The sequence below is a fragment of the Piliocolobus tephrosceles genome, chromosome 10 (genome assembly GCF_002776525.5).
Source record: "Piliocolobus tephrosceles isolate RC106 chromosome 10, ASM277652v3, whole genome shotgun sequence".
Taxonomy (NCBI): domain Eukaryota; kingdom Metazoa; phylum Chordata; class Mammalia; order Primates; family Cercopithecidae; genus Piliocolobus; species Piliocolobus tephrosceles.
In genome coordinates this window covers 20821987-20840898 of record NC_045443.1, presented here as the reverse complement: position 1 = coordinate 20840898, position 18912 = coordinate 20821987, and the positions used below count along the sequence as shown (strand labels likewise).

Below are 18912 nucleotides of genomic sequence, written 5' to 3'. Positions count from 1 at the left end.
TCACTCATAACATCGACATAGATAATCTATGACATAATTTTAATAATTTCGAGTATATATTTACTATAATATTTATATATTATATATATAAAACCAAGAGGCACTTCCAGTAATTTTGGCAAAAAGGGAGCATCAACATAGTATCTAAGCTAAAAAATAATAAAAAGAAACACAATTGATCTAGTTTTTTCTGTACAGATTCTACTTTTTACAAACATTTCTCAGCCACTAAGTCAGTCGCTTAACAATACTTGTGATGGGATGATACTAAGTATTGCTATGTATATTAAATGGAAGATACAGGCGAAAGGATAAGATTTATTTCAATTGCAAAATGATTACTTAAGTTCAAAAGCCTCACTCTTGTTTTTTTAGAAGTTGAAAAATTTGGCAAAGTTATTGTTAGCAAACATATTCCGGTTCAGGTCTGTTGAGAATAGTAAGAATTACATTGTTAAAAATTGTCATGTACAAATGACATCCCTACAGTGTCACTTTGGTTGGCAGTTATTTGAAAATATTGCTTTTCAGAAACAGTAAATTCAGCTAATTAAATACTCTCTTGTTTACAAACATCCTTCAAGGTCAATTTTTGGGCCATATTTATTAAAACTTGCCAATGTCATTTTTTTTTTTTCCTGTCAGGAAGAGGTAATGACTGGTCAGAACAAATGCCTACAGAAATCAGAGCACATTTTAATACCAAAATGCAAATCAAATTATTCAAACCAACCAAAACCCAAAACACTCTAAATTTAAATTAAAGTTCCTTCAGTCACATATCCTAATATATTATCGACAGCCAGGGAGAATCTCATTTTTATTATTTTGCATTGAGAGCTTCCGAATATTTATAAAAGCACCAATTTTCATTTTGTGACTTGCATGATGGAAATCTTGAGGAAGAAATATCAGGGGTTGGGTGGGTTCAGTGATATTTATTACCAATGCTTATCAACTAACAGATTGTTCTTGTTGGAACAAAAATGGTATGCATTCTTCTGTGAGAATATATTAAGACATAAACTGACAGTCATAAGTGAAAAAAACACCAGTTAAGCAAACATAATATGCTAAAATTCCCATGCAAATATTTTACAGAGTATAAAACATTTAGTGATTTTTTTAAGCTGATGAATATGTATTAAGTAAAGCCATTAAAACCTCACTAACAGGTAGTATATAGATATGTTAGAATTATTAAAGTTAGCAATACTACAATACTAAATTATACTTACAAATAGTTAAAATGAAATCACTGATACAAGATGGAGTTTTGGACCCGTAATCAGTTGGGAATTTTAAAAAGAAAAGGGACAGGGAAACTGCTATCGACCTACACTTTATATACACAAATAACTATTTATTGAAGTATATATACTTCAAACAACTATTTTTAATTTCACATTTAACATCTGAGTATTTTGCCTTTTTAGGGAGTAAAATTACTGGAAAGAAAATCTTTCTCTTCAAAAGTTATTCAAGTAGCAGTTTTCAAACTAATTCAAGGGCTAATTCACATTGGGAAGCATGTATAAGTGCTCCTTGTCATAAAGGAATTAATGGTTGAACCATGTATCTACAAATCATTTCACTCCAGAGTAACTAAATTGGTTTATATCAAAGATGGAGGGGTGTCCTGGATACCCTGCAAATTTTATATAGTGTTCACTTCCAATCCACAGCTCTGCTTTTTTTGCTTCTTAGTACCATCGGTTTTACAAGGAAAGCAGGCTTGAGGAACTAGAACTTAAGTCGAAGTCCGTTCTTTCTTTTTATTATGGCAGAGGAGAATTTCTGCTTATTTTTTTGGTTACTAATATTGAGTAAGAGGAGTATAATTGAAGTGAAGCCATGCTTTCCTCCTATGAGTTTGTCTTTGTTTTTTCTTCATCTGGTTTTTGTTTTGAAACAGGAAAGGAAAATTATCCTGCTGTACTTTAATTTGAAATAGGAACTTTCAATGACACTGAAATATTAAACCATTAAGGCTTACAAAGTTTTGTTATTAGTTTTTTATTAATGAATTTCAAATTCTAACCTACTATCTGATCATGCTGGGCAGATTAATGCAGTGGCTGTTGTTTGTTGACTGGTCAGTGTTTCATCTGTGAAAGTCACGATGAATAAGGTTTAATTTTTCATAGTAGGAAAGATTAATATTTGGCCTTTTGTTAGAACTTAGTAAAATAAAATATACATTAATAGAACACTGATAACAACACAAAACATAATAAATTGCTGGATAATACACTCCTTTGTCTTATGAAAACTCAGAAGATCTCAGATTACAATTTGTACAAAGTTAAATTATTGACACTAATTTTTATATAATGTATTTGAATAATTCATAAAACATTTCCCCCATGAGGCTTGTAGAATATTAGAAAAAAAGAATTAAATCTTCTTTCTAGTTTTCTGTTATATGATACTAGTTCTTATTATATCAAAATATTCGGCCTCTGATTATATGAAAATAATCAGTAGTTTACAGTTCTGATTATATGAAAATACTCAGTACCATGGAATGTCATTTTGTGGGTTTCATTTTAATGGAAAAATTTTGAAATTAAATAACTGTTTCAAGAAAATAAATCAAATTTAAACATTCTTGAGAGTACTTACCTATGGTGATTTATTATTACTCTTTGAAGCATTTTTGGTTACACTGAATTATTTGCATAATTAAAGAACCACTTCTTAATGCGAAGCAATGAGGAAATCATTGCTTCATTGTCAGAACATGAACATGTTCAACATTTTTATCTGTTAGGAGAAGGCTTTTCTTCTGTGCTCCACAACTTTTCAAGGAAGCAGAAACCCAAGGATACCAATGTGTGTCAAGGCAATCAACTTTTAAAACATGTGGAGAAAAACTAGCTGTCTCTGGAAAGAAAATGCGGATTCCTTTTAGAGTCTTAAACATATGTCAAAAGCCAATTTTGTTTTCCATTTATACATAATTCCATATACTGTATTTTATGGTCTTACCTACACTAGTTGATCCTAGGTCAGTATTTTTGAATCAGCAGGTGAACATTGAGTTCCACTATGGAAATGAAGCCTTAATCTTCAGCAGTTTTGTGTCTTCAAACATATTTTGCTGAATTTTTTTTTTTTTTTTTTTTGAGGCAAAGTTTAACTCTTGTTTCCCAGGCTGGAGTGCAATGGTATGATCTCAGCTCACCATAACCTCTGAATCCCAGATTCAAGCGATTATCCTGCCTCAGACTCCCAGGTAGTTGGGATTACACGCATGCACCATCATGCCCGGATAATTTTGTATTTTTAGTAGAGACAGGGTTTCTCCATGTTGGTCAGGCTGGTGTCGAACTCCCGACCTCAGGTGATCCACCCGCCTTGGCCTCCCAAAGTGCTGGGATTACAGGCGTGAGCCACCGCGCCCGGACCAAAAGTGTTCATTTTATTTCACCATTGTTAGCCTGCTGTTAGAATGCTTTGCTAGTGGGAACACAAAGAGCAATTCAAGTTAGGTAACAGCACCATTAGGTAAGGTAAAAGCAAAATTTATTTTAACAAATACAACGTGTAGGCAATAGCACACATTGCCTAACATCCATGGTGCATAACATAGACTGGGAAATATGTTACTGTTCTCTGAGCATGGTTCATTGGTGTGAAACATACAAAATATGTATAGAAATCTCAATTTAAGTTATATGTAGTTTTAGCTTAACTCATTGTTTGTAGTGTAATTCATTCTCAATAAGAATTTGAATATCTTCCAGATGAACAAATTGATGTGGGAAAAAAGGACCTAAAACTGATATATTTCTTAAAAAGAACAATTTAATTTTGTAATACTCTTTACCTAAAATTTCTGATTTCTTAATATTAAAATTGAATTTTGTTGAAGATTTAAAAAATGGACTGACAATATCAGCAAATTCATAAAGACACAAATGACCTAGGACAATGGTCATAAAATGTGTTGCTGCTTGTTTGATCAATGAGATAAACACAGTTTGGTTTCAAAGTACATAAATATTTTAGCTTTCAATTATCTGGAATTGAGCTATTAGCATTTGAACTTTTATCGATATTTCTTCCACACATTAGCTAATAATCGCGAAATAAGGGGGATCTTGTTGGTTTTTCTAGACTATGAAAGTTCATAGAACTTTGTTTTATTGGCGTGTTCTAACAGTTTGAAAGGCAGTTTATTTGCAAATGGCATATAAGTCAGGAAAGGCATTACACTAGAATCAGGGTTAGGATGACAGAAGAGGACAAGACCCTTATTGAGGTTTCCATTATTATTTTAGAAGTACTATAAATGACGAGGACAATGGAGAGCCCCTTACTGACATGGAAGCACCAAAAATACCTCCCACAGTAGAATATAAATGATTTTTAGATTATTCACTTTTCATTAATCAAGATTTGATAATCACACAATTAGTTCACTTTTGTAAATTAATAATTTCAAACTTTAGACTTTATTTATAATAATTTTTATATTTTTATTACTTAGAAAATAATTTATATTTTTCCATCATTTAAACAAAGAGTAGGCCTGAGTCTCATGCCTTTTGCACAGCTTTTACCTTCAAAGAAAGTTCTCTGGGTAAGATAGGCAGGGAATATGGGGAAACTGCAAATTAACAGTCTACATACATCTGATATGAACAGTCTGTAAGATATTCTTTTTCTTTAGTTTAACTGGGATTGCAACGGTAAGATTTGTTCTGGTATTCAACCCAAGTAGACAGAATTGGGTATTCTGTTTTTAGGAAGTAAATACTTTCTTGAACATAATACGAGAAAATTTCTTCATTCATCAGATGAAGACTAATATAGATATATCCCTGTACAGAGCTACTGTCTTCATCTTTCATTGAGAGCCAAACCAGGTCTTATATAAATGACAAAAAATATTACAGCTAACAAAAGCAAAAGTGGTGCTTTTATCAAGGAAACCAATATTTTAAAGGTTAATCTAGATATATAACTGGAAAGACGTTTATTAGCATGCTGAAAATAACACTGATGACACTCAGAATATACCTGGTCTTTTACTTAATAGAGAACCATGGCATCCAGGTAACCAGTTCCAACTTTTCCTACCATTGATTTTATGGTTTTCTAAACAATTATCTTTTTCCCTAGGTGGGCTAGAAAATCTTTCATTTGAGAGACCTGAGTTTATTTAATGGCACCTATAAATAGGCTCATATAAAAATGTAGTAAATTGCAACAAATACATTGGCACCACAGGAAGTAAGCTCTGGAGTTGGACGTGAACATAATAATATTGCTGTCACCTAAAAGGGGGAGAACTCTACTGGCAGAAAATGTCCCTTAGCATCCTTTGAGATGTACTGGGTGTGTACGAAAGTCACATACCTGGTGGATCTTCATCCCTTTATCCCAATTGACGTCTAGCTATAATAGTAATAGTAATTTATTTTTAAAGAAAAATGTATCAATCTTCCTGGATTGATGAACACAGTTCTGGAATGAAGATGTTCTAATTGCTTTGGCCACTATTATTCCTCTTATTTCCTGTACCTTAAAACAAAACAAATAAACAAAACCAGGCAGTTTGCTGAGACTTCCACTGTAGTAGCCAAGATGCCCCGCTAGTTGGACTATACAGCTTTGATGAAACTGCCAACAGACTGCGATGGGCTTCCAACTGTCCTGCCAGTCCACTCCCTCCAAACGTAGCTTTATGTTCAATTAATATTTATGTTAGAGATGGACAGGATTTGGAAGATGGGAAAATATTGGCTTTGTTAAGTAATTAGATGCAAGGGGTATGAGAAAATAAATGCTTTTTCCCCCCTTCTCTTAATTGCAATGAAAGGAAAATAGTTAAATTCACTGGCAAAATTTGACTCATAGTAATTTTTGCAAACAGAGACACACAGGCAAAACTAAGAAAATGAAAACAATTAGGTAAGTTCTAAAAAATGAAGACCTGGTGTTAATTCAGAAATCTATTGAAATATATTTTAATTATTTAGGTAGAGGCTGCATCCACTTGATCCTTTTTACATTTTCCTACTTATTGGAGAATTTGCCTTGAAACCATGTATTTTTTTGGTTGTATTATCTTTGCCTTATTTTTTAAAATGCCATGAATTACTGTAAAATAATGCTTTGAAAGGGGAGAATACAATATCCATTTACGAGAAACAAAAGTATTTTTAATGTAAACATTCCTTTCTACTATGTCAGAGAAAATAAAAACTGGAAATCACAATCAAGATTTACTTAGAAGCTAAGATTGTTTAGATAATGAGTAGGTCTATATATAGTACTGAAGGAAGTATCATAACCAAACATTGTTGGAAAGAAATGGACACCAACTATAAAAATATGGTATTGGCTAACAGTCTTTCATCTGGGAGATATGGACCCAGAATTCATTCAGTTAGCAAAAGTTACTAGTGAAAAAAACATTCTTTGCAGCATCCTCATTTAATTGGCAAAAAACAAAAATAAAAACAAAAACTATATCAGATTATCATTTAAATTATAATAGGTAGATGATTGGCTGTCCATCGACCTCCATGCAAATGAATCATCATTCTCTTACTGGGCTTGGAGAGAACTACAATGTATAAAAATGGTGATTAAAGTATAACTTTATAAAAATGTTTCCCTTTTCCTTTTTTAAAAAAAGAGTTTACTATCTACAGAAACAAAAAAATCTTCATATTTACATCAAGATAACTATCATGACATATATAATAATATGAAATAAAATATTGAAAGTGAGTATCAACTTTTTAAATAGAGGTTTGGCTCACAGCATAAACAAGTGTAGATAACAAACAAACCAAAACAAAACAAACACAAAGACTTTCAATAATAACCCGATCCTCAAACAATCTCTCTATAATCTCCCCTGCCAGAAGAAGCATGACTGACAATGGGCCAGATTGCCGATGGAGGCTACCCCGACAGCGTGTGGATACCACAACAGGGGTTGTCAGTGGGACCTTTGCCCCTGAAAGACAAACTATAACAGTTGCCAAGAATTAGGCTTTTCCTACATCAACACAAAAACCCTGGGTTGAAATAATCTCCTTCCTCTCTTGCTATATAACGCAGAGTGATTTTTCTGTTTCCTTTTCTTCCTCTACCACACATTTTGCAGCAAACTAAGAAGACACAGGCGATCACGCTGAAGTACAATTTCCCAAGCCTTCTCTGGCATCATTTAGAATTCTAACCTGACTGAAAGACCTGACTCCAGCTCTTTCCTAGGTGTTTATGTATAAAGAACGCCATCCCCTTAAATGGTGATTTGATCTGAGTTGAGTGATATCCATAATCACAGACAGCTCCTATACATTCATTAGGCAAGTAGACTGGAAAATGCCTCAGTCTTCCAGGTTTGAGGCTGGTGATAGAGCTCCTTCAAGCGGTGCATAACAGTAATGTAATACCAAACATGTGGCCCTCTCACTCAGCTCTTCAGTGCCCTCCATCTGCAAAAGGCCCTTTATTTGAAGCTAAATGGAGGAGGGCATTTGGAATGGCTGCTTCCCAAAGACACTCCACAGTGAATTTCCTTCTGTTTGTTCACATATACTCAGTCATTTGCTACAGCTATTCTATGAGTTACTCAAACCACAAAAATCTCTTTACATATGCACACACATGCACACAAGCACCCTTTCAAACCATTCCCTTCTGTCTCTCTTTCTCACACACACACACACACACACACACACACACACACACACACACAGTGTTGGCAGGATGTATCAGAACTCAAATAATGCTCTGGAACGTTCATCCCTCAGTACTAAGAGCAAAAGCTGCTTAGTTGGTAACCTACATTTCCTGCACTGTTTCCTTGCTAAGCCACACCATCTCCTTTGTGATTTGGTTTCCTTTATGATTTATTATATCACAGTGACCACTATATATCTTAATATAAATGTTACTAAATTGTGGAGCCAGCAATCCTGGCCTTCAGTGTGTATGTGTGTGCGTGCACGGGTGTGAATATGTTTTACATGTATCTATGTGGGAGCTTATATACACACACACATATATATTCCCTCCTTAAAAAATCCTTAGAAGCTGGTGTTGCAATGTGAAAGCTTCTTTGAGCAAAAAGTTTTTAACAATGTACCTCACTGTAAAAATATACACACAAAATGCGAAGAATCCCAAAACGCAATAGCCATTTGCCCATCTTCTCAAATTTCTACAGTGTTGTGTCTAAATGTTGTGCTGGCTTGAAGAGAGTCTTTGACAAGTCAATCTGTTTGGAAACACAGCCCATTCTATCCATTGTCACTGGTCTGGCTTTGGGGTTGGTATCTCCTCCCCTCTTGGTTTCCCTTTCTCTTCTTCTTCTTCCTTGATAGCCTGGATCTGTTCTGAAGAGTGCGATTGAGGGGTCGGGTCCAGGGGCTGATTTTCTACACCTGCCAACCGTTGCTCCTCTTCAATGACTTTCTTCCACATCTTGTGGTTCTGTAAGAGGTGCTGAGTTATTTGGCAGTAGATTTTTCTCCTTTTGAAAGTCTTCTTTTCTAAAATAAATAAAATAAAATGCACCAAATTAGACTATTTAGTTGTGTGCTGAGCACACAAATGTTATCTCTTTTAAGATAATTAAGAGGAGTTAATCCGTAACCTTGGTTTGTATATTATAATAATGCAGTTTTGGAGAATGGGGAAGAAAGAGGAAAATGGCAATAATCATTAAAATATCACTCACAAATAACTAGGGATGGTATTTAATATTTGGCAATGTCCAGAGCAAGATTCTGCTTATATCTTGGTATTATTCTCATTACATTCAGGCTCTCAAGGCTTTTTACATAGATCATTGAAATAACTTCTTGTTATGTCTGTCTCTGTCAGTCAATTTAATTCACAAACATCTACAAGACTGATATAGTTAAAGATGGTTCTGATGTTCCTCATCTGCTTCATGTGGACTAAAATATTAATTTCAGTCTGGGCGCGGTGGCTCAGGCCTGTAATCCCAGCACTTTGTGAGGCTGAGGCGGGTGGATCACGAGGTCAGGAGATTAAGGCCATACTGGCTAACACGGTGAAATCCCGTCTCTAATCAAAATACAAAAAATTAGCTGGGTGTGGTGGCGGGCGCCTGTAGTCCCAGGTACTGGGGAGGCTGAGGCAGGAGAATGGTGTGAACACAGGAGGCGGAGCTTGCAGTGAGCTAAGATCGCGCCACTGCACTCCAGCCTGGGCAGAGAGCAAGACTCCGTCTCAAAAACATAACATAACATAACATAACATAACATAACATAACATAACATAACATAACATAACATAAAAACCCATTTCAAAATGTAGTTAACTATACTTTACCCTGCTTTTTAAATTTTTAAAACATCTACACTGAACTCATATTTTCAAGCTGGTACTGCCTATCCTTCTGAAATGTTCTTTGCAACCACTGAGAGTATATATCCATTCGTTTTTTAAAGACTCCATCAGATTTCACTGAATTCTTCTAAGAAATAACATCTTTCTTCTAAATTTCTATGTTACTCCATATATGCCTCCTAGAGTATATACAGTTTCTGTTTTTATTTTTTCCCTTTTGTTCTCCTTATCATTATCTCTTCTTCTGGTAACTGTGCATCCAAAATCATTTAGAGAGAACTAGTCCCCCTCCCTTCAATTATGTGGTTCTAGAAAAGGTTATTAAATTCTACTTCCTCACTCACAACCGGTCTACAAAATTGTATCACAGTGACTGGCCAATAGTTGCATGGGTGACCCAAGTTGGGCCTGAGTCCTTCCCTGAGATATTTCCCATTTGCACGTAATGAATGTGGGTTTGAGAGGTATAACTGGAGATCCTTTCTCCTTTGCTTATGCATCTGGAATGAAGTGAACTTAGAGCTGGCTATAGTTCCAGCCTCATGAAGAAAGAAAGGCTGAGAGAGCAAGCTGTTAGGCAGGTGAGGCAGAGACAAAAGCAGGAACAAATAAGCACTGATAATAGCCAACATCATGTGTACATGAACCAATAATGTTCACTTTTTGTATATCCTCATTCCACTGGAATTTTATAACTTGTAACAACAAAAAAAGTTCTACCTTAGTATATCTCCTTTAAGAAACTAATCTTGGGCCAGGCGTGGTGGCTCACGGCTGTAATCCCAGCACTTTGAGAGGTCGAGGGGTGCGGATCATGAGGTCATGAGATCGAGACCATCCTGGCTAAGACAGTAAAACTCCGTCTCTACTAAAAATACAAAAAATTAGCTGGGTGTGGTGGTGGGCACCTGTAGTCCCAGCTACTCGGGAGGCTGAGGCAGGAGAATGGCGTGAACCTGGGAGGCGGAGCTTGCAGTGAGCCAAGATCGGCCACTGCACTCCAGTCTGGGTGACAGAGTGAGAGTCCGTCTCAAAAAAAAAAAAAAAAAAAAAAAAGGACACTTATCTTGGCATCTTCAAGATGGTAGGCTAGAGACATCTGGCACTTATCTCCTCCACAGAGAAGAACCAATGGACTGAGTAGGTAATCAGACTTATCATCTAAAATATAATTTTGAATTCAACATAGAAATGACAGGAAATACCTAAGATAAGGAAGAAGAAAAACAATTTGTAATATGAATGAGAAATTTACTAAAGAGACAGGTATCAAGAAAAGAAAAAAGAGGAACCAAAGAGAAACTCTGGAATGAAGAATTCATTGAAAGAAATACATATACATTCAAAAGTTTTAACAATAGACTAGATCAAGTTGAAGAAAGAATCAGAATTTGAAGATGGGTCTTTTGACATAACCCAGTCAGATGAACCTTAAAAACGTAAATAATAATAATAATAATGAACAAAGCTTGCATGACATATTTTAATTTTCAGTGTCCCAGAAGGTGAAAAGAAAATGAAAGGGAAAGAAAACCTGTTTAACAAAATTATAGGTGAAAACTTCCCAAGTCTAACAAATAGAGATTTAGACATCTAGATGCAGGAAGCTCAGAGAAACTCACAAAAATACAATTCAAGGTCTTCTCCATGGCGCGTTGTAGTCAAACTGTCAAAAGTCAAAGACATAGAGAGTTCTAAAAACAGCAAAAGAAAAGTATCTGGTAACTTACAAGGAAACTTTCATCAGACTAACAGATTTCTCAGCAGAAATCTTTCAGGCCAGAAGATAATGGGATAATATATTCAAACTGCTGAAAGAAAAAACCATATACCCAGCCAAGTTATCCTTCACAAATGAAGGAAAAATAAAGTACTTTTTCACAGAAGCAAAACTCAGAGAATTAATCACCACTAGAACAGCACTACAAGAAATACCTAAAGGAGGCCTACATGTGAAAGCAAAAGGATGATATCTATCATTATGAAAACACTTGAAAGTGTAAAACCCACTGGTGGAACAAACACGAATAAGGAAATGAAAGGAATCAAATGTTACCACTACAGAAAACCACCCAAATGCAATGATAAACAATGAGAGAGAGAGAAAGGAAAAAAGATATACATAACAATTATAAATCAATTAACAAAGTGACAGGAATAAGGACTCAGATATCGATAGTCACCTTGAGTGTAAACAGACTAAGATTTCCACTTACAAGTCACAGAACGGGTGAATTGATTAAAAAACATGACTTAATTATGTGCTAAGAAACTCATCTCTCCTGTAGAAAGATACAGACTAGAAGTAAAAGAAAAGACAGATATAGACTAGAAGTAAAAGAAAAATATACTTCATGCAAACAAAAACAAAAAACAATCAAGAGTAGCTATACTTATGTTAGATGAAACAGAAATTAAGTCAAAACAGTAAAAAGTGGACATAGTCATTATATAATGACAAAGGATCAATTCAGTAAGAAGATAAAGTCGTTCTAAACATATATGCACTAACACCAGAGCACCCAGATACTAAACCTGATCTTAGCCGAGAGGCCGAGAAGCAATATCGCACCCAGATATATGCAAAGCAAATATTAATAGATCTAGAGAGAGAGAGAGAGACACTTCAACATAAAAATAGTTGAGGACTTCAACATCCCACTCTCAGAACTAGACAGCTCATCTAGACAGAAAATTAATAAATAAACATTGGATTTAAACTGCATTTTAGACCAATGGACCTAACAGATATTTACAGAACATTTTGTTGAACAGCTACAGAATACTCATTGTTAGCACATGGAATTATTCTCCAGGATAGACCAGATGTTAGGACACAAAATAAGTCTCAACACATTTTTTAAAAATCTAAATCATATCAAGTTTCTTGTTAGACCACAATGAATAAAACTAGAAATCAATAACAAGACAAACTTTGGAAACTGTATAAATACACGAAAATTAGAAAATTTGGTCCTGAAAGACCTTCGGGTTAAAGAGATAATTAAGGAATAAATCAATAAATTTCTTGAAACAAATGAAAATGGAAACAACACAAAGTAGTAGTCAAAGGGAGGTTTAACACAATAAATACCAACAACAAAAAACTAAAAATATTTCAAATAAGCAACCCAATAATGCACCTCAAGGAACTTGAAAAGCAAGAACTAATTAGGCCATGAATTAGTAGAATAAAAGAAAAAATAAAGATAAGAAGAGAACTGAATACAATAGAAAATTAAAGACACAATGTATCTAGGAAACAAAAAGTTAGTTTTTTGAAAAGATAAACAAAATGAATAAGTCACTAGGTAGACTAACCAAGAAAAAAGAGAAGGCCTCCAAAAATAAAATCAGAAATGAAAAAGGAGACATTATAATGGATACCATAGAAATACAAAAGATTATCAGAGATTATGATGAACAAGTATGTATTAGCAAACTAGAAAACCTAGATGAAATGGATAAATTCCTGGAAACATATACCAAAATTGAATCAGGAAGAAATAGAAAACCCGAACAGACCAATAACAAGTAATCACATTAAATCAATAATAAAGACTCCCAACAATAAAAAGTCCACTACTGGATGACTTTCCATAAAAATGCTTTTTCTTCATCTATCCTCTCAAGAGATGCAGAAAAAGCATTTGATAAAATTCAACACCACTTCATGATAAAAACTCAAAATACTAGGAAGGAACATGCCTCAACATAATAAACACCACACATAATAAAACTACAGCTAATATCTGAATGTGCAAAGTTGAAAGCCTTTCCTCTAAGAACTGGAAAAGGACAAGATTGCTCACTATCACTGCTGCTATTCAAAATTGTACTAGAAGTCCTACTCAGAGCAATCAGGCATCCAAATTGGAAAAGAGGAAGTTAAATTGTCCCTCTTTGTAGATGATATACTCCTATATCTAGAAAAACCTACACTCCACCAAAAAACACTTAGATCTGATAAATACACTGAGTAAAGTTGCAGGATACAAAAATTAATATATAAAAAATCAGTAGTATTTCTATACACCAATGATGAATTAGCTGACAAAGAAATTAAGAAGGCAATCCCTTTTACAATAGCTAAAAAAGTAGTAATGAGAAATAAAAGTAACCAAGGTAGATAAAGACCTCTACATGGAAAACCACAAAAATCTGATGAAACATGTTGAAGACAACACAAACAAATACAAAGACATTCCATGATCATGGATCTGAAGTGTTAACATTTTTAAAATGACTGTTCTACCCAAGCAATGTATAGATTAACTGCAATCTTTATTTAAAAAAAAAGACCAACACATTATTCAAAAAAACAGGAAAAACAATTATAAAATTTCTATGGAACGAAAAAAGAGCTTGAATAGCCAAAGCAATCCTGAACAAAAAGAACAAAGATGCAGGCATCACACTACCTGACTTCAAAATATACCACAAAGGTATAGTAAACAAAACAGCATGGTATTGGTATAAAAATGGACACATAGACCAAGAAAACAGAGACTCCAGAAATAAATGCATGTACTTATAGTCAACTGATTTATGACAAAGGTGCCAAGAATATATATTGGAGAAAGGACCTATTTTTTATTAAGAGGTGCTGGGAAAATTGGATATTCACATGCAGAAGAATGAAACTAGACTCCATTTCTCACCATATACAAAAATGAGCTCAAGACAGCTTAAAGACTTAAGTAAGGCCAAAACTATAAAATAGTTAGAAGACAATATAAAGGAAACTCTATAGGACATTGACCTAAGGAAAGATTTTATGATTAAGACCTTGAAAACCCAGGCAACAAAAACATATATAGACAAATGGGACTAAACTAAAAACTAAAACCCTCTGTACAGCAAAGGAATAAACACAGTGAAGAGAAAATCTATAGCATGGAAGAAAATATATGCAAATTGTTCATACAACAAGAGACTAATATCCAGAATATACAAGAAAATCAAACAGCAGTTAAAAAACAAAAACAAAAAATTCTATTAAAAAGAAGGCAAAGACACGAATAGACATTTCTCAAAAGAAGACATAAAATTGGTCAACAGGTATATGAAAAAATGCTCAATATCACTAATCACCAGGAAATTGCAAATCAAAACCACAATGAGATATCATCTTACCCCAGTTAGAATGGCTATTAGTAAAAACAGAAAAACAACAGATGCTGGCAAGAACGTGGCAAAAAGGGAACTCATAACACTGTAGGAGGGGCGGAGCAAGATGGCCGAATAGGAACAGCTCCAGTCTCCATCTCCCAGCGCGAGCGACACAGAAGACGGGTGATTTCTGCATTTTCAACTGAGGTACTGGGGTCATCTCACTCGGGAGTGCCGGACAATCCGTGCTGGTCAGCTGCTGCAGCCTGACCAGCCAGAGCTGAAGCAGGGCGAGGCATGCCTCACCTGGGAAGCGCGAGGGGGAAGGGAGTCCCTTTTCCTAGCCAGGGGAACTGAGACACACAACACCGGGAAAATCGGGTAACTCCCACCCCAATACTGCGCTATAACACCGGCACACCGGAGAATATATCCCACACCTGGCCTGGAGGGTCCCACGCCCACGGAGCCTCCCTCCTTGCTAACACAGCAGTCTGCGGCAATCTAACCGCAAGGCAGCAGCGAGGCTGGGGGAGGGGCGCCTGCCATCGCTGAGGCTTAAGTAGGTAAATAAAGCCTCTGGGAAGCTCGAACTGGGTGGAGCTCACAGCAGCTCAAGGAAACCTGCCTGTCTCTGTAGACTGCGCCTCTGGGGACAGGGCTCAGCTAAAGGAGCAGAGGCCTGTGCACATGCGAACGACTCTGTCTGACAGCTTTGAAGAGAGCAGTGGATCTCCCAACATGGAGGTTGAGATCTGAGAAGGGGCAGTCTGCCTGCTCAAGTGGGTCCCTAACCCCTGAGTAGCCTAACTGGGAGACATCCCCCACTAGGGGCAGTCTGACACCCCACACCTCACAGGGTGGAGTACACCCCTGAGAGGAAGCTTCCAAAGCAAGAATCAGACAGGTGCACTCGCTGTTCAGCAATATTCTGTCTTCTGCAACCTCTGCTGCTCATACCCAGGCAAACAGGGTCTGGAGTGGACCTCAAGCAATCTCCAACAGACCTATAGCTGAGGGTCCTGACTGTCAGAAGGAAAACTATCAAACAGGAAGGTCACCTATACCAAAACCCCATCAGTACATCACCATCATCAAAGACCAGAGACAGATAAAATCACAAAGATGGGGAAAAAGCAGGGCAGAAAAGCTGGAAATTCAAAAAATAAGAGCGCATCTCCTCCTGCAAAGGAGCACAGCCCATCGCCAGCAACGGATCAAAGCTGGTCAGAGAATGATTTTGATGAGATGAGAGAAGAAGGCTTCAGTCCATCAAACCTCTCAGAGCTAAAAGGAGGAATTACGTACCCAGCGCAAAGAAACTAAAAATCTTGAAAAAAGAGTGGAAGAATTGACAGCTAGACTAATTAATGCAGAGAAGGTCATAAACGAAATGACAGAGATGAAAACCATGACACGAGAAATACGTGACAAATGCACAAGCTTCAGTAACCGACTCGATCAACTGGAAGAAAGAGTATCAGCGATGGAGGATCAAATGAATGAAATGAAGCGAGAAGAGAAACCAAAAGAAAAAAGAAGAAAAAGAAATGAACAAAGCCTGCAAGAAGTATGGGATTATGTAAAAAGACCAAATCTACATCTGATTGGGGTGCCTGAAAGTGAGGGGGAAAATGGAACCAAATTGGAAAACACTCTACAGGGTATCATCCAGGAGAACTTCCCCAACCTAGCAGGGCAGGCCAACATTCAAATTCAGGAAATACAGAGAACGCCACAAAGATACTCCTCCAGAAGAGCAACTCCAAGACACATAATTGCCAGATTCACCAAAGTTGAAATGAAGGAAAAAATCTTAAGGGCAGCCAGAGAGAAAGGTCGGGTTACCCACAAAGGGAAGCCCATCAGACTGACAGCAGATCTCTCGGCAGAAACTCTACAAGCCAGAAGAGAGTGGGGGCCAATATTCAACGTTCTTAAAGAAAAGAATTTTAAACCCAGAATTTCATATCCAGCCAAACTAAGTTTCATAAGTGAAGGAGAAATAAAATTCTTTACAGATAAGCAAATGCTTAGAGATTTTGTCACCACCAGGCCTGCCTTACAAGAGACCCTGAAGGAAGCCCTAAACATGGAAAGGAACAACCGGTACCAGCCATTGCAAAAACATGCCAAAATGTAAAGACCATCGAGCCTAGGAAGAAACTGCATCAACTAATGAGCAAAATAACCAGTTAATATCATAATGACAGGATCAAGTTCACACATAACAATATTAACCTTAAATGTAAATGGACTAAATGCTCCAATTAAAAGACACAGACTGGCAAACTGGATAAAGAGTCAAGACCCATCAGTCTACTGTCTTCAGGAGACCCATCTCACATGCAGAGACATACATTGGCTCAAAATAAAGGGATGGAGGAAGATCTACCAAGCAAATGGAGAACAAAAAAAGCAGGGGTTGCAATCCTAGTCTCTGATAAAACAGACTTTAAACCATCAAAGATCAAAAGAGACAAAGAAGGCCACTACATAATGGTAAAGGGATCAATTCAACAGGAAGAGCTAACTATCCTAAATATATATGCACCCAATACAGGAGCACCCAGATTCATAAAGCAAGTCCTTAGAGACTTACAAAGAGACTTAGACTCCCATACAATAATAATGGGAGACTTCAACACTCCACTGTCAACATTAGACAGATCGACGAGACAGAAAGTTAACAAGGATATCCAGGAATTGAACTCATCTCTGCACCAAGCGGACCTAATAGACATCTATAGAACTCTCCACCCCAAGTCAACAGAATATACATTCTTCTCAGCACCACATCGCACTTATTCCCAAACTGACCACATAATTGTAAGTAAAGCACTCCTCAGCAAATGTAAAAGAACAGAAATTATAACAAACTGTCTCTCAGACCACAGTGCCATCAAACTAGAACTCAGGACTAAGAAACTCAATCAAAACCGCTCAACTACATGGAAACTGAACAACCTGCTCCTGAATGACTACTGGGTACATAACGAAATGAAAGCAGAAATAAAGATGTTCTTTGAAACCAATGAGAACAAAGATACAACATACCAGAATCTCTGGGACACATTTAAAGCAGTGTGTAGAGGGAAATTTATAGCACTAAGTGCCCACAAGAGAAAGCAGGAAAGATCTAAAATTGACACTCTAACATCACAATTACAAGAACTAGAGAGGCAAGAGCAAACACATTCAAAAGCTAGCAGAAGGCAAGAAATAACTAAGATCAGAGCAGAACTGAAGGAGATAGAGACACAAAAAACCCTCCAAAAAATCAATGAATCCAGGAGTTGGTTTTTTGAAAAGATCAACAAAATTGACAGACCGCTAGCAAGATTAATAAAGAAGAAAAGAGAGAGGAATCAAATAGACGCAATAAAAAATGATAAAGGGGATATCACCACCGACCCCACAGAAATACAAACTACCATCAGAGAATACTATAAACACCTCTACGCAAATCAACTAGAAAATCTAGAAGAAATGGATAATTTCCTGGACACGTACACTCCCAAGACTAAACCAGGAAGAAGTTGAATCCCTGAATAGACCAATAGCAGCCTCTGAAATTGAGGCAACAATTAATAGCCTGCCCACCAAAAAAAGCCCAGGACCAGATGGATTCACAGCTGAATTCTACCAGAGGTACAAGGAGGAGCTGGTACCATTCCTTCTGAAACTATTCCAATCAATAGAAAAAGAGGGAATCCTCCCTAACTCATTTTATGAGGCCAGCATCATCCTGATACCAAAGCCTGGCAGAGACACAACAAAAAAAGAGAATTTTAGACCAATCTCCCTGATGAACATCGATGCAAAAATCCTCAATAAAATACTGGCAAACCGGATTCAGCAGCACATCAAAAAGCTTATCCACCATGATCAAGTGGGCTTCATCCCTGGGATGCAAGGCTGGTTCAACATTCGCAAATCAATCAACGTAATCCAGCATATCAACAGAACCAAAGACAAGAACCACATGATTATCTCAATAGATGCAGAAAAGGCTTTTGACAAAATTCAACAGCCCTTCATGCTAAAAACGCTCAACAAATTCGGTATTGATGGAACGTACCTCAAAATAATAAGAGCTATTTATGACAAACCCACAGCTAATATCATACTGAATGGGCAAAAACTGGAAAAATTCCCTTTGAAAACTGGCACAAGACAGGGATGCCCTCTCTCACCACTCCTATTCAACATAGTGTTGGAAGTTCTGGCTAGGGCAATCAGGCAAGAGAAAGAAATCAAGGGTATTCAGTTAGGAAAAGAAGAAGTCAAATTGTTCCTGTTTGCAGATGACATGATTGTATATTTAGAAAACCCCATCGTCTCAGCCCAAAATCTTCTTAAGCTGATAAGCAACTTCAGCAAAGTCTCAGGATACAAAATTAATGTGCAAAAATCACAAGCATTCTTATACACCAGTAACAGACAAGCAGA

At 36.4% G+C, this 18912-nt stretch overlaps 1 protein-coding gene across 1 annotated transcript in view; it reads right to left on the bottom strand.

Moving 5' to 3' along the window:
* Positions 1 to 4433: 4433 nt before the first annotated feature.
* PDE3A (phosphodiesterase 3A) overlaps positions 4434 to 18912 on the bottom strand; it is a 319028-nt gene continuing 304549 nt past the window's right edge. Inside the window, exon 16 of the mRNA XM_023226157.1 lies at positions 4434 to 8522. Coding sequence (XP_023081925.1) covers positions 8281 to 8522 — 242 coding nt within the window. The 3' untranslated portion in view covers positions 4434 to 8280. The remainder of the gene's footprint in view (positions 8523 to 18912) is intronic.